At 44.5% G+C, this 22426-nt stretch overlaps 1 protein-coding gene across 1 annotated transcript in view; it reads left to right on the forward strand.

Annotated features, from left to right (window-relative positions):
• Positions 1–22426, forward strand: part of LOC144674385 (collagen alpha-6(VI) chain-like) — a 145984-nt gene that overhangs the window by 65001 nt on the left and 58557 nt on the right. The window contains exons 15-23 of the mRNA XM_078535786.1: positions 3937–4082; positions 4388–4480; positions 5285–5338; positions 6510–6581; positions 6679–6705; positions 6815–6859; positions 6937–6990; positions 7705–7767; positions 18339–18404. Of these exons, the coding sequence (XP_078391912.1) occupies positions 3937–4082; positions 4388–4480; positions 5285–5338; positions 6510–6581; positions 6679–6705; positions 6815–6859; positions 6937–6990; positions 7705–7767; positions 18339–18404 (620 nt within the window). The remainder of the gene's footprint in view (positions 1–3936; positions 4083–4387; positions 4481–5284; positions 5339–6509; positions 6582–6678; positions 6706–6814; positions 6860–6936; positions 6991–7704; positions 7768–18338; positions 18405–22426) is intronic.

The raw sequence follows: 22426 nt of genomic DNA on the forward strand, positions 1-22426 counted from the left end.
TGCCAATCATTATTCTTGCCCTGATCGGTTCATTAAATCTCTTGTATTATGTATCCAGGAGTGAGGCACCAAACTCTAGCTGCTGACCGCTTCAGCCGCTTCTAGCCTGCAGCATTACATCCAGGGACACGTTGGAGATCCTTGGCGGAGATCCTCACCACAGTGAGACGCCATCTGCAAAGTTCCTGGCCCTGTCTTGACACTTCCACAACACTTCAATGCTGTAAATGGCAGAGCTGAATGAGGCTGATGCAGATCATCATGATGCCCGCCCATGGGAAACCTGGAAATCAGAGGCAAATGTAGTAGCTGGGCTTAAAAGTGCTGAAAAATGCGCTGCAGAATCTTCTGGATTCCCGATGTGCAAGTCATATTTCAGCCCATTATCCCAGAGGAGTGTTCAGTGCAAGGGGAGGACTATGGATTTCCTGAACCTTCCGTTGTTTTTAATAGGATGGTGATGGTCGTCAAGGGAGCAATATCGTGGTTGGGGGATCCGATCATGGCGGGTGGGTTGGGAGAGCAGCTAAATCATGACGGGATTGAGATAGTGGCTGGTGGGGAGAAATCACGGGGGTGGTGGAGATGCTGTTCTAGGAGGTTCAGTTCTGAGGCCACAGCCGGGTTTACAAATTAGCTTGTTGGACCTGGAGAAAACACTCAGTAAAGCCATTTACATTATAGGCATAGCCGTTGCTTATTCCTCTTACCTGCTGGGTTTCCTCAGCACAACCTAGCTGCCTGCGGTTAAAAATAGAAACAGTATTACACTGAAGGCACACAGCCTCCTGAACAGGTTTCAATGACCCATCCACCCCCTGCAAGTGGATTGGCCACCCATTCTCATCTCCCCCACTCCATTAAAACTGGAAGCTGGTGGACCGAGGTAAAGGTGAGTTCCTGTTTTAGATTTTTAACTTGTTAAGCTCCCATACAACCCAAACCCACCTGCTTTTGGATTAAGATTATCTTCATTGTACCTTTTTACCTCCTCTCCCCCTTCTTTGGCCATACTGGGTCACATGTCATTCCATGAAGAAGCTTGAGGAGTAGCCAACATGTTGGGAGGCATCAGCCAACACCTAAGAGATCACTAGGTATGGTGCAAAAGTAAGCTGGGAAGACTGGTAATCCTACCTCATGAACAGGAGGATTCATAATTGAATCTCTACATGGAGCTTCTGATCATTTAATTACTGTGAATTTGGTGGAAGATCCAAGAAAACCCCAGAGATTGTGTTTCTGTGGATCCAGCGGAATTTCCAATGGATGACCTGGAGACCCCTCACAGTCATACAACTGCTTAGTATCTTCATAAAATTGTTGGTTACAAACTGCAAGATCACATTTTGAGCTACCACCAAAATGAATCCATCCCCTGGCACTCTATATGCCACTGGATCACACTGGCGCACTTGGTTAATGATTTGGGGGAGATGGTGGCGTGATGGTAATCGAGAGGCCGAGGCTAATGCTCTGGGGACATGGGTTCAAATCCACCATGGCAGTTGGTGGGATTTAAATTCAATTACTAAAACCTGGAATATAAAGCTAGTCTCAGTGATGGTGACCATGAAACTATCATCAACTGTTGTAAAAACCCATCTGGTTTACTTATGCCCTTTAGGGAAAGAAATCTGCCGTCCTTACGCAGTCTGACATACATGTGACTCCAGACCTGCAGCAATGTGGTTGACTCAACTGCCCTCTGAAGCGGCCTAGCAAGCCACTCTGTTCAAGGGCAATTAGGATTGGGCAACAAATGCTGGCTTTGCCAGTGATCCCCACATCTCATGAAAGAATAAAGAACAAATTCTGGTGAGCAGAACAATTAAAAATTCAAAATCAAAATACTGGGGATGCTGGAAATCTGAAGTAAATGCAGAAAATGCTGGAAATACTCAGCAGGTCTGGTAACATCTGTGGACAGAGAAACATTGTCAACATTTCCAAGGAAGAATTTTCTGGTCGGCGAGCAGGAGCGGGGCCCGCTCGCCAATGCGTAAAATGACGCGCAGTGACGTCAGGCGGGCGTCCCGACGTCACTGTGCGTCATTTAGATTTTCAGTTCGGCGGGGTGCACAGCCAAGTCAGCTGCACGCCCGCCGAACTGTCAAAGGCCTATTAAGGCCATTAAGAAAGTAATTAGAGTGATTAAGAATGCTGCCCGTCCAACCTTAAGGTTGGCGGGCAGGCGAAGAGCCCAGGCAGCCTTCACATTTTTCATGAAACTTCATCCACGGACAGGATGAGGTTTCATGAAGGGTTTATTAATTAAATAAAAAATGTTGAAAAAATTCATTGATATGTCCCAGCTCATGTGACACTGTCACATGAGGGGACATGTCTTTAACTATTTTCTTTTCTTCATTTAAATGTTTAAACCATAAACTAATCTCCCTGAGGCACCTCTGTGCCCGCCCCCTCCCACCCCCAAACAAGCCCCCACAACAGGAGGAAATTTCTGCCCCGAGTCTGTGACCTTTTATCATTTGGATGCTGCTGAATATTTCCAGCATTTTCTGCTTTTAATTAAAAAATTCAACTCAGGAGCGCATTAGTGAATGAATATTTTCAATCTTGTGTGCAGTGTTACCAGTATTGCTGTTCTTCCATTCCATTAGTATACGACCAATCTTTCCTTTTTGGATGAAAGTTTGACACCAACTTTGAAAAGGGAATAATGTATAATTACATTTTTGGTTGTTGTATTTAAGTTTAAACATAGATTAATTTTCAGTGGTTCTGATCACTTGGCTGCTTTGATTGGAGAGCATTGCACAGCAATCAGTCAATAATCATACACAGCGGCAATAAATTGTGTTGTTAGTATCGTCAGTGGCACTACCGACTGTAGCACTTAGCCATACAAAGCAGACGGTCCTTGTTTAAATTCCTACACTGTGTTTAGTTTGTTGATTTCAGGGAGGGAGCTGAAGGAAAGATTAATTGGGGCTCCTGTCCCTCCTCACTATCCCACTGCTCTAAAGGTTCTTTGCCTCTAGCATCACTTTAGGTTTGACAATTTTCTCTTCATTTTCACCAATTTACACTCAAAATTTAGTTAAATTAGCCAGCATAAATCTAGATTGTTCATGCCTACCTGCATTTAAAAGTCTTGGATCCCATCCCCTCATCTCTTCCTCAATCCATTTTTAGCAATGAAACAACTTCAGCCTCATTACTTTCTTCTGATCACAAAGTGCTAACTGAATCTAAGAAGGACATAAGAACAAGAAGTAGTCCATATAGCCCAAGTCTTCTCTGCCATTCAATAGGATCATGGCTGATCTGACCTTGGCCTGAACTTCATTTTCCTGCCTCTTCCCCATAATCCTTGACTCCCCTATAATTCAAAAGTCAGTTTGTCACAACCTTGAGTAGTTTCTATGACTCAGCCTCTACAGCTCGCTGCACTAGAGAATTCCAAAGATTCACGATCCTCTGAAAGAAGAAATTTCTCCTCATCTGCATTTAAGGAAACCCTTTATTCTGAAACTATGCCCCACGGTTTTCGATTCCTCTGAGAGGGGAAACACCTTCCCAGTATCTACCCCATCAAACCACCTCAGAATTTTAGATGTTTCAATAAGATACTCTCTCATTCTTTTTAACTTCAAAGAGTATAGGCCCAACCTACTCAACCTTCCCTCATTAGACAACCCTCCATCCAGGAATGAACCTAGCGAACCTTCTCTGAACTGCCTCCAATGCAGTTATCTCCCTCCTTAAGTGCGGAGACCAAAACAGTACGCATTACTCTAAGACTGGTCTCACCAATGCCACAGTTATAGCAAGATTCTCTACTCTTATACACCATCCCCCTTGTAATAAAGTTGCCATTACAGATTAATAACTACTGTCAGTCAGACACTTCAACTTCATTCAGTTGTCCATAGTAATGTGTGATAATAAATGGTCATTTTATAATTCCAGGAATCCATTCACTCATCCCTGTGGCTCTGGAAGGTGCCTTAAATGTTAGTGAGATTCCTTACATTGAGTTTGGAACTGGATTTGCACACAAAGAACAGTTATCCATTGGAATGAACGATATTGGAAATGTTTTGCTGTACAAAGTAGTAAGTGTCCTTTCAAAAAGCATGACAAGATTGTTCATTCTATCAGTTTCTATAAGAAAATGAAATTTGAGGCAGGAAACCCCAATCACACTCTAACATGAAGTTGATTGTTTTGTTGTTAATGATTGACCCAAATATTGGTGCATTAAACAGATATAATTTACTCTGGTGAAAAATTTGTTGTTCAGATAAGTTCCAAAACTTCAGTTATCCCTTCTTTCATGAATGGATCCATTTGCTTTTCCTGGAGTTGCATCAGGCAAATTAACTTCGCAATGCCAATAAAATCATTATTTTATTTTCAGAACGCAGTTGCAGAAAAGCAGTGTTGTGACGTGAATTGTTTGTGCACAGGAGAATTAGGAAGATCAGGCCATTTGGGAAGTCACGGGTTGAAGGTAAGATATAAAATTAATCAGATGCAATGTACGCTTTTACCAATTAAGTAGAAGGGTGATGGAATATGAATCTGGATATTTTGCCGCTTTTATTAATCAATCCAATGTGAATATTTTGCCCTGAAGCTCTCTACCACCTCACTTAACAGGTGGAAGTGCATCAGGAGTGGACTGTAGGTATACCCAATGGAGCAAGACCAGACACCATTCCAAAGCACTAGGGCAGGTTCAGTTACACCCTTGCGATGGGTATGATTTCTTGACATTTTCAGCTTCCAATGGAAACAACTGTGGCTTTCTTCTAAAGAAAGATAATTGATCCCCTCTGGGATAGGTTACTTCAGATTGAAAGAGCCTTTCCTGGGACCTAATCAGGACTAATGCCACCTCCCGGCTCTGAGCTGCTAGTAACTCCACTGAGGTGCTGAAAGAGCATGCTGGGGAGGTGTCCAGGAGCTACCCCCACCTCCATCCTCATAGAATCTCCATTGACGTGGGAGAGGGCAGGCAAAAGATCTGATAATTATCGTCCTTCATTGATTTTTCAGCTAAAGGTACAATGGGTTGGAATTATGGCAGAACTAAGTTACGGTCTGTTTTCCAATTCCTCTCTAGCCAACCCTGCCACTGGACACAAACCTCACATACACCTTGATCAGAATTTTAGACACTATTGAAATTTATACCAATGTAAAATTAATATTTGCAATAAAGAGCCAGTTTGCATGCCAATATTATATATCTAAGTTAAAATCATACATTTGTTGTTACATTAACTGCTTGATGCGTGTGTCATTATTACAGGGAAGCGATGGCCTGCGTGGATTACCTGGCCATCCAGGAACAGATGGAGAAGAGGTGAGTTTGCTCAATTTCAATGGTTAGTGAAGAATTTTAGTTGCTTTTAGTTTAGATCTGAATTCTGCTGGTTTACATCATAGAGGATGGTGATAACTCCAGTGTACAGATAGTAAACTAGTATAGGTTTATCAAACACTGCAAAGGTTAACATTATGAATTTAATGTCATTTTGAAAAGCCTTTTGGCCTTACACAGCATGCTAGTACATAAAATTTGCTCAAGCTTTTAAGTTTGGCCAATATAGGAACATAGCACTTAGGAGCAGGAATAGGCTACTCAGCCCTTCGAGCCTGCTCTGCCATTCAGTAAGATCATGGCTGATCTGGTTGTGGTCTCAACTCCACTTTCCTGTCTCCCCCCTCCCCATAATCCTTGACTTCCTTGTCTATCAAAAATCTGTCTAACTCTGCCTTGAATAAATTTAATGACCCAGCCTCCACTGCTCTCTGGAGAAGAGAATTCCACATACTGATGATCCTCGAGAGAAAAAATTCTCCTCGTCTCAGACTTAAAAGGGAGACCTCTTAATCTTAAACTGTGTCCCCTAGTTCTAGTCTCCCTCACAAGTGGAAGGATCCACCCTGTCAAGTCCCCTCAGAACCTTATATGTTTCAATAAGGTCATCCCTCATTCTTCTAAACTCCAATGGTTATAGGCGCAACCTGTTCAATTTCTCTTCATAGGATAAGCCCTCGGTCCCAGGAATGAGTCAAGTGAACCTTCCCTGTACTGCTTCTTATGAAATTATATATTTTTTCAAATAAATAGACAAAACAATTTTTTTTTGCACTTTTACTGATTGGAGCCTCTTTCTTTGCTCCTCTCTACAGTGATTCCTACTAGTGGTCTCTTCATCTCAGCGGTTCCTTTCCTGGCTGTCTCCCTCTCTCTCTCTCTCTCTCTGGGACCTCTCCCTGCCCCCTCTCCCTGGGCTCCTTCTGTGGGTTCCCTCTTGTATCAAACTTGTATTCTTACACCCCCTTCATTGACATCAAACTGGGGATTTTAATGAGCTTGGGAGCAGTGTTGTAAGAGCATCAAGCAGGCCCCAATCAACATTCTCATGTACACATTGCATGGGGTACAAAGTAAGCTTTATTGCATTGCATTATATTTTATAATCTATGAAATATAGAAACTGGAAATGAAATTTGAACATCTTTTACAGGGCAAGAGAGGCCCACCAGGTGTCACTGGTCCTCCAGGATTTATAGGGTGCTCAGGTAACAGAGGTAGTAAGGTAAGTGACTGTTGGATGTATCTCCTGTACACCAATAACAAACAAAATGCTCCTATTTTTGCTAACGGCATTCTTACAATTGTACAATATGTTTCAGGGAGATAGAGGTTATCGAGGAACAAAGGTAAACCCGGCTTATTTACTCTTCATTAATTCCAATAAAGTGTCAATATTTTCAGTTATCTAACACCTGATTTTACCAGTGCTAATACCTAACTTTACTGTTGTAACAGGGTTGTGATGGAGACCATGGTATTGATGGAATCGAGGGAGAACAGGTAATTAGAGATACATTTGTCACAGTTCACTTTTCACATTTATATACAAGTACTGATACAAGATTGTGGTCTCACAGGGAGAAAATGGAGAGCTTGGATCAGCTGGGGAGAAAGGGAAGCCAGGATATCTGGTAATGTTTATATCAGCATTTTCTAACAATCGAATGAAATTAGCTTTACACAAAATAATTTATACACATTGCATCTCTTCTGAACTGATCTTTCCATCCTTATCTGGTACAATTTTTCTTTATAGGAGTGACTTTCAATCAATCCTTTCTTAATTAAATAATAGCCCTAAAAAATAAAAATTATTCTAACCCATTGTCTATACTAATGTTCAATATACCTATAAAATATAGGGTGCTAATAGCATTATTTTATTGAGCGTGAAAGATTTGTGAGTATCCCAGGCATGCTAGAAATGGTTGTAATTTATCTCAAGGAGATAGTATCATTTTTTCATTTTGCATTTTATGGACTAGCGAAATGTTGTCACTCTATTAGAAACATTGTGTGGCTATAGTAAAATTAACTCAATATATAGTGAAACTGAGTGACTGTATAGTGAAATTCACCATATAGTGAAATTATGTGACTAAATGCATTAAATGAATGTAGAGTGAAATTATGTCATTTTATTGTGAACTTACCACTACATTGATAGTATACCATTCAAGTAATTTAACTGGTGAAATTACTTTGCTGTCTATTGAGATATGTGACTGTAGTGAAAGATGTCACTATGGAGTAAATTACTTTTCAGAGTTATGAAATATTATAGTTTGTTGCTAACTGTAGGGACGTTACAGATTGCATGAGAATAATAAATCTTCTTATCTTAGGGCAAGAAAGGCTTGAAAGGCAACGTGGGTGTGCGTGGTCAACTTGGAATACCTGGAGACCCTGTAAGTAAAATCACATGGCTCTGCATGGTAGAGAGGGAGATACTTAAACTCTTAAAATGCAGAGAGGATATCTTGGGAGCATTTTTCGGAAATTGTTCTCCTGGAGCACTACGGCCCATGATTTTCTAAAGGAATTGAGGCCAGAGTGCACTGGAATTTCCAAGTGATGCTATCAATAGGGGAAGTAGCACTGACTCATAAACATTCTGATCAACCTGTCTGAAAGTTTAATGGCCTGTCAGTAAAAGTTGTGTTTGTGCAAGTATTTGCGGTTGGCTGACACTACTGTCCTGGTGTGAATCACTCACCATGTAATAATACAATTGCTACTTTCTACATTGTGTTATCAACTTGTACTTCTCATGTCAAGAACTCCAGCTGGGGATCCTGTCTTTATAGTAATGGTGTTTGAGCTTCTCTGTGTGGAACGGCCTCCAAATATTGGTACATTCCCAATTCCCCAGCCAGAAAACATTGCCACACTCCCACCAGCCTCTGAAAAACTAAAGAAGCTTCACTCCAATACTGGCAGACTCGCTGGGACTATATGATCCAGCTTTCAAAAGGCAGGATTGGTTAATCAACAGATAAGTATTGTCTGCAGGAACTCATTGTTTTTGCTGTTTGTTTCATCTTCAGTTCGGGACTTGAATGGGTTTCTTTCACAAGTTATCCTAAGAATAGTACTGTAGGCTGTTTTTCGTATAAACTATTCCAGTATATTTACAGATCTATACATACATCTCAGTGTTATACACAAGGTTGTACTTCTTGCTTCCCACTAGTTCCCAGTTGCTTAGCCATGTGGCATTGCATCACAGTTACATTAGTATAAGGTGCTCCTGATGTTAACCCTTTATTCTACACTGTTGTACAAGAAAACGTACTTGCAACTGGAGGAAATAAATGAAGGTCTTATGTCTCCAAGAACACCTCACAGAGTGCTTTGTTAGAAGCAACGAAGGGCAAATGGCATGAAAAACAGGCCAGATGACCTTATATGGAGTGCCATTACCAAGCAGGTATCACAGGGAGCAGGACACGGGTCTTGAGAGAAGGTCCCAGAAGAAAATCCCAGGTAAGGGACAAAGTCAGGGATCGGGAATAGGTCCCATTAAATTAAGCAGAAGAAAAGGCTCCAAGCTGAAGAAAGAGCTGCAGTGAGCAGACTTGAAGTGAAGTGGGCTTGAGAGAAGCCCTGAAGATCTGAGAAGGCAGGCAAAGGCTGGTACCCCTTTGAAGCAGTGGTGTTCTGCTTGGCACAGCTGAAGGTCTGAAATTGTGCTTGGAAGTTGACACTTGAGTGTACTCGGAAATCCAGGTGAAAAGAAACTCGGGAGGCAAGATTGAAACCCTGCGGGGTAGGCTATTGTTGAAACCACCCAAATGGGAGTGACTTTTGAAAAGAATTCCAAAGCAAGATCTTCAAATGCGGAGAATGGAACGTGAGAAATACAAAATTTCAATGCGTTTGGTTGGCTCACAAAGTGACAAACATCTAGGTGGGTTGTTAAGAAATCCATGGAATCTGCTTTGGTCGCACCTGTCATTTATTGGGTTGTTATTCACTGTGTATCAGAAAGAGAAAACAGTGATTTTAAGCTTTCTGAGAAGAAAAACAACAAGGCTATTTGGACAGCAGTTAATCAAATAATCAGTTATAGGACTCAGTTAAGTTATAAGTTTAGCAGAGGTGCAACTGGAAGATTGAGTTTAAGGAACTCATTTGTTTGCTCTGCAGTTAAAGAAACAGTGGGCAGAATTTTTCCCTCGTCAGGCAGGTGCACGCGCGACCCGAACGGGCAAAAAATAGCCTGTGATGACGTCGGGCGAGCGTCCCGCCATCGTCGCACCCTCCGCGATATTTCGGTTGGCGGGCATGCGCGAGAGGTGACAGCGCAGCCGCTGACAATTAACAGGCCTATTAAGGCCCTTAATCAATTAATTAAATTGAATGTTTTGCTGCCCATCCAACCTTATGGTTGGCAGACGGGCGAATAGGCCGAGCACGCTTTTTATTTTTTGTGAAACCTCATCCACGGGCAGGATGAGGTTTCAACCAATGATTTAAAACAAAACTTTTAAAACTCATTTTTAACATGTCCTTGCTCATATGACGGAGCCATGTGAATGAGTCACATGAGGGGACATGTTTTCCTTTTTTTAAAACTTTATTTTTCATGTGAAAAATCTTCAGCTCCAAGAGGCAGTTCTGTGCCTACAGGGAGCTTTCTGTGAGTGCACCCACGCGCCTGCACTGACTTCCACACTCGCCCTCCTCCCCCACCCCCCTCACCAACCCAGGCACCGCTGCGCGTTTCAGGTTTCAGCGCACAATCCACGCTGGCTGGCCATTAATTGGCCAACCAGCGTGTAATGCGGCCGGGGCTCGATTGTGAACAGCAGACCGTTGCCCAACCGCTCCTGGGCCCTAATGCTGCGCCCGCACGATGAGGGAAAATCCTCCTCAGTGCGGTTTTGGGGAGAGATACAAGTTGGCTGAGAAGCATCAAGAGAATGCTCAGGAATTCACCAGAAGAAAACCATTTACAATTGTGCCAGTTCCAAGCGAGAAGCCTTTTTGTCAAGCTAATGGTAACTCTTCACTGAGCGATGTGTCTGTAGAGATATTGTTGGGGTAAAGGAATGGTAGGAATTTGAATCATCTTGTTGTGTTGGTATTGAGATCTTTCCAACTTTTAGGTCTGGTGCAATATATTTTTTTTTTCTTGTTTTAATAAATATTTTATTCTTTGTATTGAAAGTTCATCAGCAGACTCCTGTGAATTTGTTCAGTAATTTTCCTTCAGTTTCTGAAAGAAAAGTTAGGATCTATCAAGCCAGGTTTCACTCAGGGATCTCACTTGCCTAGTATTGACAGCAGCTGGGATTTTAATACTCAGTTATACAAAATGGAATGAAAATTTCAAACTAATTTCTTCTTATAATCTGTGTCAAAGCTTTTTCTGATTAATACACAGTGCAATACGTGCATCTTGAATTGGAATGATTGGACTAAACTTTCTTGGTCCAATGGTGCTGAGATTGAAAGTGGGAGCCAGGAAAGTAGGGGAGCTTCATTGGGATTGCTCCCCGATTCATTCCTGCCACCAGGGAACTTACCAAGGGCTGGGTTAGCTGGAAGACTGACTGCCCACTCCACAGGGGCAGGCAACAAATTAACATAATTGAGGCCTCAATCAAGGGTGATTTTGCGAACTCTCCAGCATTTTGCCGGCGGTGGAGTGGCCACCCGTTGTGCATGGATTGAGGCCAAGAGCTCAGTGGAGGCAGCCTCCCTGAGGTAAAACAAGCGACAATCAGAATGGAGCTCCATGCGCAAAGAGGGGGCTGCATTAATAGTAGGCCACAGTTGAGGCTGAGACTAATTCAGTGGGAGAGTTCCCCTCCAGCCCAATTCACCCACTTGTTTAAATGCTGGTCATATGATGTTTGACATGCAGACCACTGAGGGTGCTTTCATGTTGATACACCCTCTGATCTGCCTCAGTAGTCTCCACCTCTCCCAGTAGGGCTGCCGAGGCTCTAGAGCTGCTGTCCCTCCAATTGGTCCTGCAGCATTGGGAGCCTGCCCTTAATAGGAGGAAAGCTTGGAGACAACCAATTAGGAGGCCACCTCCAGGAAAGCTGTTCCCCCAATCCTGCTGTTGGCAAGAGCTGGACAATATCCAGGCTAGGGCTGGCAAGTGGCAAGTAACATTCTCACCACACAAGTGTCAGGCAATGACCATCTCCAACAAGAGAGAAACCAACCATCACCCCTTGATGTCCAATGGCATTACCATCATTGAATCCCCCACTAAGAACATCCTGGGAGTTACCATTGACCAGAAACTGAACTGGACTAGCTGTATAAATACTATGGCTACAAGAGCAGGTCAGAAGCTAGGAATCGTACGATGAGTAACTCACCTCCTGACTCCCCAAAGCCTGTTCACCATCTACAAGGCACAAGTCAGGAGTGTGATGGAATACTCCCCACTTGCCTGGATGAACGCAGTTCCCATAACACTTAAGAAGCTTGACACCATTCAGGACAAAGCAGCCCACTTGATTGGCAACCCATCCACAAACATTCACTCCCTCCACCACCGACGCACAGTAGCAACAGTGTGTACCACTTACAAGATGCAGTGCCGGAATTCACCAGGGCTCCTTCGACAGTACCTTCCAAACCCACGAACGCTACCATATAGAAGGACAAGGGCAGCAGATAGATGGGAATACCACCACCTGGAAGTTCCCCTCTAAGTCACTCACAGTCCTGACTTGGAAATTTATCACCGTTCCTTCGCCATCGCTGGGTCAAAATCCTGAAACTGCCTTTCTAAGAGCACTGTGGGTGTACCTACACCACATGGACTGCAGCGGTTCAAGAAGACAGCTCACCACCACCTTCTCAAGGGCACCTAGGGATGGGCAATAAATGCTGGCCCAGCCAGCGGAGCCCATATCCCGTGAATGAATAAAAATACAACTGAGAGTTCCAGATTCTCATTTGATCTTGATGTCAGTGTAGGATTTGGGTGTTCGGCAGAGTAAGGGTTAACGTGGGACTGGACAATAGTACTGTCCGCATAGTGATGTAGAGAGTCACATGATAGTAGGCTGTAGAGTAGAGTCTGGAAGGAGCAGGCATGAAGACAGCAGCCCTGCAATGCAGGATTACCATTAAATGGTTTACGTTTAACTGTACAAGCCTCCAGACCTCTCCATGAAACACCAATTGACCTTTACAATATGGTGGCAGTGAAGGATGGACCCTGAAACCCCAGGGAGGTTGGAGAAGGAGCCCAGAATTTCAAAGCATATAAAGCTAAAGAAACAGAAGCCTGACCTGGGAGGAGAGTGCCTACATTGAAAATACAGTTGGAGATCACCTAAAAAGAAGTTTAAGGCATTGGAAAGTGTCTAAATGAAAAACTCCATTACAGATGTGGAGGCTGAAGGGCTCCACCGAGGCATGTGGAGGCCCTTTGCCAGACCTGATCGAATGCAGAGTCAAGGAAGCTAGCTAAATCACAAAAAGGCTGAGCAAAATTCAAAAAAGGAAGAAAAGGCTGAAAAGCAGCAAAATAATCCACTGTGCAGACAAAAACCCAGACCTGATCAGATGTAGAGGCAGAGTCGAAGCACCTAGTCAAATCGCAAGAAGGCTGAGCAATATTCAAAAAAAAAGGGAAAAAAAAGAATAACCCACTGTGCCAACGAAAAGCCAGACCTGAGTGAAAGCAGAGAGAACCCAAAAGAAACAAAAGCTGCAAAAAGATAACTGAGCTATTTCAAAACAACAAGTTCATATCAATGCTGAGTTGAAGGGACTCGACTAGAAGTACAGCCAAGCACAACAGCAGGCAGGAAAGGTACTCAAAGAAGTCACTGCCCTGAAAGACTCTTTGAAGAATCAACGTGGGTAAACATGAGAAGCTAAAAACAATGTTGAATACTATTTCAGCAATGCACTGCACTAAAGCCCAGAGGGAGTTGGCAAGAGGTCAATAAGAAAATAAACAATTGAAAGAACAGCTGATTGTCCTTCAAGATCAAACCAAAAGATGTATGTAACCCTTCAGTAGGATAAAGGAATGAAGACCGTCCTAAACAGCAGAATAGAAGAACAGAAGAGAAAAATTGAAGAGATTGCTGTTGAATTACAAGAAAAATCAAGACAAAGCAATTGAACTTCGCAACGAAAAAGAAAATCTAATGAAGGACCTTCACACGCTACAAGGATCCCTCAGGTCAAAGTTTGTTCTTCTGGAAAATTATGAAGAGAAGCAAAATAATTTAATGTCACTCTGAACGAACTGAGGAACCAGTTGGCAGAGAAAACTCAGCCATGCTCTATATTCCAGGAGTAAGCCAAGAGGTACAAGAGAGAGCTTGAAGAGCTGAAGAACCAGCTAAATGGAAAAGAGGAGGCACTGAAAGGAAAAACTGTAAAACTTCCCAAGCTGCAAGCAGATAATGAGCTATGAGTAGCACAATTACAGACCTGAAACAAGTTAAGACTTCACTGGAGACAGACCTCACTAGCAGTGAAACCAAAATGAAGGACAAGGGCACAGCTTTGCTGCAGACAGAGAATGATAAGACAGAAGTAAGATTGGGAAATGTAAATCTGCTTCTGAAGCTCATGGAACTAGAAGAAAAAGCACAGGATGCCTCAAACTTACTGAGAACCTTTGAGTTACTGAAAAATGAAATGACTGAAATTGTGAAGCAAATGGAAATGAATGTTCCATTTTTGAAACGTCAACTTCCAGGAAGAACAAGGCAGTGAAAGAAAGTCCGAGTCCACTCCGGGAATGAATGGAGTGCACATTCCCTTCAGAAGGAATGGCATCAGCCCACAGTGCCTGAGCAGAGCAGACGGGTTGTTGATAAAGAGAAATGCAACTCGAAGGAGTGCAAAAAGCAAATCAAATAGAGACAACAAAGTGCCGGAAGCACAGCTAATACAATTTCAATGCCAAATCGACAAAGTCAACCCAAAGCACCTGAGACTACCATTCCTCAAAACGTGACAGAACAAGACCTGGATGAATGGCTAAACTTCCGGACTGTCTGAATTTATAGGGCAGATTTTTCAGTTTGACGTGCGGTGACGGGCGAGCGACCTGACATCACCGTGCGCCATCGCAATATTTCGCGATGAAGTCCGAATTAATTAATGGCGGGCGCGCGATGAAGTCCAACGCGCGCCCGCCATTAATTAACGGGCCAGTTAAGGCCCTTTAGTCTTCAATCGACGGTGATTTTTAGGCGCCCGTGCGATCTTCGGGTTGGTGCACGGGCGCAACGGGCAGGCGGGTAAAAGACTTTTCTATGAACCTCATCCACGGACGGGATAAGAGGGCTCAGTGGGGTCGTCAATCTGCCTTGTGGAGTATTTATTGGAGAAAGTATTTTAAACTTGCCTGTGTGATCTGCAGTAGTTCAGAACGCATTTCAGCAGCTTTCTGTTTACTGTTAACCTTCTGGTCAGCACTCTGCGGTCATGGATCTTTTGCAGGCCTGTAGCTTTCAGGAAGCCTCCCCTTAGCCTGGGAGTGGGAGCTGAACTGTCCACTGGAGGCAGCTCCTCTGAGGAGGAAGGGAGGGCTAGAAAGTGGAGGGGGCCAGGAGTGCACATTCAGCTTCCAGGGGAGCCACCTTTGGGAGGACAGGCCCAGGCACAAGGGGTGCAGGGCCAAGAGGTAGTCCATGGTGGAAGGGGCCACAGAAGATGCCACTATCCTGCTGCCAGGGTATACAGGCGGCAAAGCAGTTAACTCAATATGTCTGAGGTGCAGTGCAGAAGGAGGCTCCGACTGTCAAGGGAGACAGTCAACTATATCTGTCAGATGATTGGGCCTGAGATCTCCACTAACTGTGTGGGTGGACACCCCATGCAGGTAGCTCTAAAGGTCACAGCTGCCCTCAACTTCTATACCTCTGGCTCCTTCCAGGGCTCGATCGATGATCTTTGCTGTGTCTCCCAATCAGCTGTCCACACTTGTGTCAAGCAGGTTACAGACGCTCTGTTCAGGCGTGCATTGACCTTCATCCACTTCCGTTGGGACCAGGCAAGCCAGACACAGCGATTGCTGGCTTCCCCTGCATCCAGGGTGCAATAGACTTCACACATGTGGCCATCAAGGCGCCAGCAGGTGAGCCCGGTGCCTTCATCAACAGGAAGGGCTTCCACTCCATGAACGTACAGATAGTGTGTGATCACAGGATGCTGATTCTGCAAGTCTGTGCAAGGTACCCAGGCAGCTCCCACGACGCCTACATCCTCAGACACTCCCAGGTGCCGGGGCTCTTCAGTGCTCCAGCCCAGCTTTATGGATGGCTGCTGGGTGACAAGGGCTATCCCCTCAGAAGGTGGCTCATGACGCCTCTCTGCCATCCAAGATCAGAAGCTGAGCAGTGGTACAATAGGAGCCATACCTCCACAAGGGCTGTGGCGGAGGGAGCCATCAGTCTTCTCAAGATGTGCTTCCAATGCCTGGACCGCTTAGGGAACGCACTCCAGTACCCCCCAGATCGTGTCTCGGTGATAGTGGTTGCATGCTGCGCTCTACACAATCTTGCACTGGAAAGTGGGGACGCAGTGGATGATGAAGACGTCGACGCAGTGGCTGCAGCTGCACACGATGAGCCCAGCACTGATTCCGAGGATGAGCATGCACAGGGAAATGCTGAGGGGATAGACGCTGACCCTGGACTACACCAAGGAGGCAGGGAAACCCGGGAGGCTTTAATCCAATGAACCTTCAGCTAGCACAGCACAGATAGATCAGCAGGACCAGCCTTGCCTGGCGCATCCATACTCGACATCTAAGTGCAAAATCTGCCAGGTCATCAGTAGGAACTAAGGGCCTTGGACATAAATGTGAATGTCCAAACCAACACTCATGACAGTTTTCTTAAACATACACATGCAGAACAAACGAGCCACCTTCAGCCATGATCACACATCTGAATTTTAATTTTCAAATTTTCAAATCAGATGTTCTCCCAATTTTAAAACAATACTGTAAGCAAGCAAGAAGAAATTCTAAGCACCTAATCTCGGGCCAACACAAAAGCACCAGTGAGAAACCCGTGGTGTGCCTTACATTTCTGTTTGCAGGTGCTACGTCTTGGTGCTGCCCCATCGCTCGGAGTGGCATCTGAGACAGCCTGCTGACTCTGCTGTCCTGTTGGCTTCGATGACCTTGGCATCCGTCCTCTGGCCTGTGGAGCCTGTGCTGGCCCCGTCTGGGAGGGAGCTGCCAGTTCCACAGCTGTCATCTCCCCAGTCGTCGCAGCCTCACCGGATGATATGGTCACTGGGAGAGGGGCGGAGGAGCTAGTGCCCTCATCCAGAGCGCCCTGAGAGGAACCTGCAGAGATGACAGGCAGCTGCTGCGCCGACTTCGGACCTCCCTGCTCACTGTGGATGGATGGAGACCATCTCCCACACTGGCACTGACCAGCTGTGGTCAATGCCGCTGTGAGGGCTTGCAGGTCCGAGCGCATCCCCAGGAGGACCTGATTGTTCTCTGGAGGCGCCTCTCCATGAGAGGAAGCATGACACTCAGCCATGAGGCTCTTGCATCACTGATGCTCCGCATGGACTCCTCCACCATGGACACCAAGCGAAGCATCGTCTCATGTATCACACCCAGATGCTCGCGCACACCTGGCCGCATTTCCTGCAGCTGCTGTGTCCAGAGGCACATCATCAGCCCATTGAGTCAGCCAGCAATAATACGGAAAAGCCAATGTGTTGTCTGGCATTAGATTGTGAGCCACATCTATAATCATATGTTCCTCTTATTATCCTGAAAGCATTCTATCCTCATATGACAATTATTGCCTAATTATATGGTTTGATAATCAGTGAACAAAAGCAACATGGTTTTCATAGCTATCCTTAATTGCTAGTCCAAAAGTATTTCAATACATAAAATGAGATAATTAAGCCATGTGCTAGTATATTGTAACAGTCTATCTCATGAACCTGAGTTATTGAAATGACTTTCACTGCTCAACACCTCAGCTCTGTTCATTTGGTGCCAGGGCACAGTCATGGGAACATAAACAATTTGATAATGTACCAAATTAATTGGCCACTTGGCTGCACATGACAACATTTACAGAAACATCATTGCATAATCTGAGATCCAGTTCAAGCCCAAAGCCTTGTGTATGCTTTTGTTATGTTTACTTAGTACACCACTGGCAAAAGGGGGAGGGTGAATGTGAGAAAGGGAGAACAAATTGCTTCATTCTCAATCATTGCAAGAGATGTTTGATAGAGAGCAACCCAAATAGCTCTAGATCAAAAGAGTGATGGGTAAGGGATAATTCTGCTTGTTGATGATGGTGTAAACTGGGCCATATTGGTTCAGCCACCCGCTTTACATCTCCTTGCTTTTTCATTCCCATTGACTTCAACAGGGAAAGAAGATTTATGTTCAACTATTTTGGGCTGAATTCCAGCCAACTCAAAAATGATGAAAGGGAGTGCAAACACACTGAGACCTGAACGCACTCTTGATAATTTTCTTATAAACCTATTCAATACTTCAAACATATTCTTTAGTTTGAATTTTCAGAAGTGTTGCACAGTTTTCTGTCTCTACCTCAGTGTAATAGAAACAGGGATTCAATTTAGTTCTACTGGCCCTGTACAGAGTGGCACATATGATCTTTGTTTGCTTATGATTTGTCTTATTGATTTATAAATCCCTTACAGGGTTTCTGTGATCACGGCCCAATGCAGAATTCATGCTGCATTACAAATGGGAAATGATTGCAGATATGTAGGAGGGAGTAAGGCCACTTCTTGGCAGTGGGCTCGGATTGGCCATTGAGGATACAAACCTAGATTTTAAAAAGTAGAGGAAACCCTCAAACGCTTTTGCAACAAAATTGGTGAATGCTGGAAATATGTAACAGGTTTTCCACAACCTGTAAAGAGAAGGGAAAGGTTAATGTCAGAATCTGTTTTTGAGGAGTGGGAAGAATAATTTTCTTCTAAAAATTTTAACACTTCTCTCTGTTTTCTATTTAAGGGCACACCTGGTATCAATAAGAACACAGCAGGTGAAAAAGGCATCAAAGGAGCCCCAGGACATCAGGTATATTTTACCACCTTTCTATTTGACCCCATTGGCTGGATTTCATCCAGCCCATCACAGCAGGAATCATGGTGGCTGAGCCCAATTAATCATGGGAGAGGCCTTGTGTCAGTCTCACAAAGGCAGCAGAACCTCCCCTGATTATGCCCAAAGGCAGAAGGGGCGAAGAATGCTTGGCTGAGAGCCCAGAAATCCATTACTCTGATGAAACACCTGAGCCCCAGGGAAAACATTGCTCGATTGACAGATCTGGCTTTCTGATCTCTGCTGTTAATTGCAGCATGTTTATTTGCTTAATGTTAAGAGGTTTCAAGTGCTTGCAGTTTCTGTTGTTGATACTTTAAATGATCTGGATGATTGACATTTTATTGGGTTGTAGCAAGAGGCCTTTTTTAACATAGTGGAAAGTAATAAATGAATTACTTTTTTTAAAGCTTTTTTTTTTACAGATCCTCTTGTCAATATAGGGATCGTTGGTTCTGGACAATGTATGGTGGGTCAATTGTCATGGAAGTGCCATAGCATGGCATAGGGGCCATTGGGGTGGGTGGAGGGGCATAGCTTGGCATCAGGGGCATGAGGGGCCATGGGGCGGTGGGTGAGAAGATAATGCTTGGCATGGGTGCATGAGGGGCCATGGCGGGTGGCATAGCCTGATATGGGGACCATAAGGTGATATGGACGGGGCATTGAAGTGTGAGGAGGGCCTTTCTGTTTTACTTTAACTGGGATGAAGTCCAACAGCATGGAGCTGGGCCTTTTAAATAGCTTGCCGCAGCACCTGGCAGCCCCTGTGGCTGCCTCCGATCTCTTTCCCAGTATGGCCAGCCCGACTGCAGCCCCCACCCACTCCCTGGGAATGATGATCCTGCCTTTGTTGACACATTTTCCTGAGGCAGGCAGGCCGAGCTAGGAATTTTCCGAACTCCTGCTACCTGCCTCTGTGATGAAAATCCAGGCCTGTGAGTTCAGGCCCCACCATGACAGCTCAATTATTTGAATGTAGCTTAAAAAGCCTGGAAATAAGAAAGATGGTTTCAATCAAAAAGATTGTCATTAAAAAAAAAACCCTGCTTTTATCCCCAGTGTCTTTTAAAGAAGGAAACCTGCCTCCCTTTCCTGGTGACCCTTAACTGCCAACTAAAATGAGCTTCTGACCACCCATCTGTACCATTTCTAAGATGATCTATTTATACCTCCATATCATCACCCAACTCCATCCCCGCCTTAGCTCATCTGCTGCTGAATCCCTCATCCATGCTTTTGGGACTTCTAGACTTGACTATTCCAACCACTCCTCGACGGCCTCCCATGTTTAAACCTTTGTAATGCTGAGGTCATCTAAAACTTTGCTGCCCATGTCCTACCTTGCACCAATGCCTGTTCATGCATCACCCCTGTGCTTGCTGCCGTACATTGGCTCCAAGTCAAGCAACACCAAGATTTAAGAGTTCTCACCCTTGTTGTTAAATCCCTATGTGACCTTGCCGCTTGCTATCTCTGTAGTCAACTCCAGCACCACAATCTTCTGAGATATCTGTGCTTCTCTAATTCTGACCTCCTGAGCATGCCTGGTTTTAGTTGCTCCACCAATGGTAGCCTTCTGCTGCTTAGGCCCTTACCTCTGGAATTCCCTCCCTAACTCTCTCTGACTCTCTATCTGTTTTTCCTCCTTTAAGATGCTTCTTAAAACTCACCTTAAAATGACCATATTTTTGATCATCTGCCTTAATATCTGTGGCTCGGTGCCAAATTTTGCTTTAAAATGCTCCAGTGAAGCGCCTTGAGACATTTTATTATGCTAAAGACTCTATGACACCAGTTCCTCCTCAATATGGCTGAGTATTAAATGCTCTGATGCGGCCATTCTGTTACCTTCTCAGGGCAACCGGGGATGGGCAATAAATGTCGGTCTTGCCCGTGACGCCCACATCCTGAGAATGATCAATGAGGTCAAAGATTTTGTGGGGTATATTCTACAATTATAACATGGTCAAGAATTTGAGATGTCTGTATAAGGGCCAACAAAATCCGAAAATGTTGTCAAACCTCAAAACGTGAATTGATCTATTTATTTACAAGATGGACGATAGTTTGTTTGCTCCCCACCACCACCACCCACTGCCCCCTCCATCGACCATCAGCCTGATGCTTTTCCTGCCAGGTTTCTTGACCTTATCTTCCTGAAGATGTTGCCTAAATAAGGGTTCCACAGGTGGCGGTTCACCTTCCAGTGCCTTGTCCAACTGGAGAAATTGCTGCAACAAGGTGGAGTCACAGCCAAACCCAATTCTGCCTGAAAACCCACAGTCACACTTCCTGAAGGAGCTGTTCAAAAGCAATCAGTAGCAGAAACCCAGGATAATTTTCTTGCTTAAAACAGGACATTGCGGCTAGTAAAAATGCACCTATAAATTTTTGGATGAAATCAGCTTAACTCAGTACAAACTGTTGATCAAATTGATCTGTATGATTCACCTTCTGATTGAATCGCTCACTCTTCACAAAGAAGACAATTAATGATAAGGTCAGCACTATTATATGTGTTGTGTTTTATGCCTGGGAGATATGCAGAGATGATACACTCCAGGTAATGTGTGGGCAGCAGGAGTTAAATTTGATGCTTTTATAATGACTGATCTCATGCTTATAGCTGCTTGCCTACAGGAGGACCCCAGCATCACAGATGCCAGTCTTCAGCCAATTCAATTCACCCCATGTGATATCAAGAAACAGCTGAAAGCACTGGTTACTGAAAAGGCCACAGTCCCTGACAATATTCCGGCAATAGTACTGAAGACTTGTGCTTCAGAACTTGCCACACCCTTTGCCATGTACAGCTACAACACTGGCACCTACCCGGTAATGTGGAAAATTGCCCAGGTATGTCCTGTACACAAAAAGCAGGACAAATCAAACCCGGCCAATTACTGCTCCATCAGTCTACTCTTGATCATCAGTAAAGTGATGGAAGGAGTCATCAACAGTGCTATCAAGTGGCACTTGCTTAGCAATAACCTGCTCATTGAAGCTCAGTTTGGGTTCTGCCAGGGTCGCTGAGCTTCTGACCTCATTACAGCCTTGGTCCAAACATGGACAAAAGAACTGAGCTCCAGAGGTGAGATGAGAGTGACTGCCCTTGACATCAAGGCAGCATTTGACCAAGTGTAGCATCAGGGAGCCCTAGCAAAACTGGAGTCAATGGGAATCAGAGGTAAAACTCCCCTCTGGTTGGAGTCATACCTAGCACAAAGGAAGATGGTTGTGGTTGTTGGAGGTCAATCATCTCAGCTCCAGGACATTATTGCAGGAGTTCCTCAGGTAGTGTCTTAGGCCCAACCATCTTCAGCTGCTTCATCAATGACTTTCCTTCCACCATAATGTCAGAAGTGGGGATGTTCGCTGATGATTGCACAATGTTCAGCACCATTCATGACTCCTCAGAAACTGAAGCAGCCCATGTCCAAATGCAGCAAGACTTGGACAACATCCAGGCTTGGGCTAACAAGTGGCAAGTAACATTCACACCGCAGAAGTCCCAGCAAATGACTATCTCCAACAAGTGAGAATCTAACCATCGCTGTCTGACATTCAATGGCATTACCATCGCTGAATCCCCCAATATCAACGTCCTGGGGGTTACCATTGACCAGAAACTGAAATGGACTAGCCATATAAATACTGTTCCTACAAGAACAGGCCAGAGGCTAGGAATCCCGTGGTGAGTAACTCACCTCCTGACTTCTCAAAGCCTTTCCACCATCTACAAGGCACAAGTCAGGAGTGTGATGGAATACTCTCCACTTGCCTGTATGAGTGCAGCTCCAACGGCACTCAAGAAGCTTGACACCATCCATGAAAGCAGCCTGCTTGATTGGCATCCCATCCATAAACATTCACTCCCTTCACCATCGACAAACAGTGGCAACAGTGTGTACCACTTACCAGATGCACTGCAGAAACTCACGAAGGCTCCTTAGGCAGCACCTTCCAAACCCACGAACACTACTGTCTAGAAGGAC

The sequence above is a fragment of the Cetorhinus maximus genome, chromosome 3, assembly GCF_964194155.1.
Source record: "Cetorhinus maximus chromosome 3, sCetMax3.hap1.1, whole genome shotgun sequence".
NCBI lineage: Eukaryota > Metazoa > Chordata > Chondrichthyes > Lamniformes > Cetorhinidae > Cetorhinus > Cetorhinus maximus.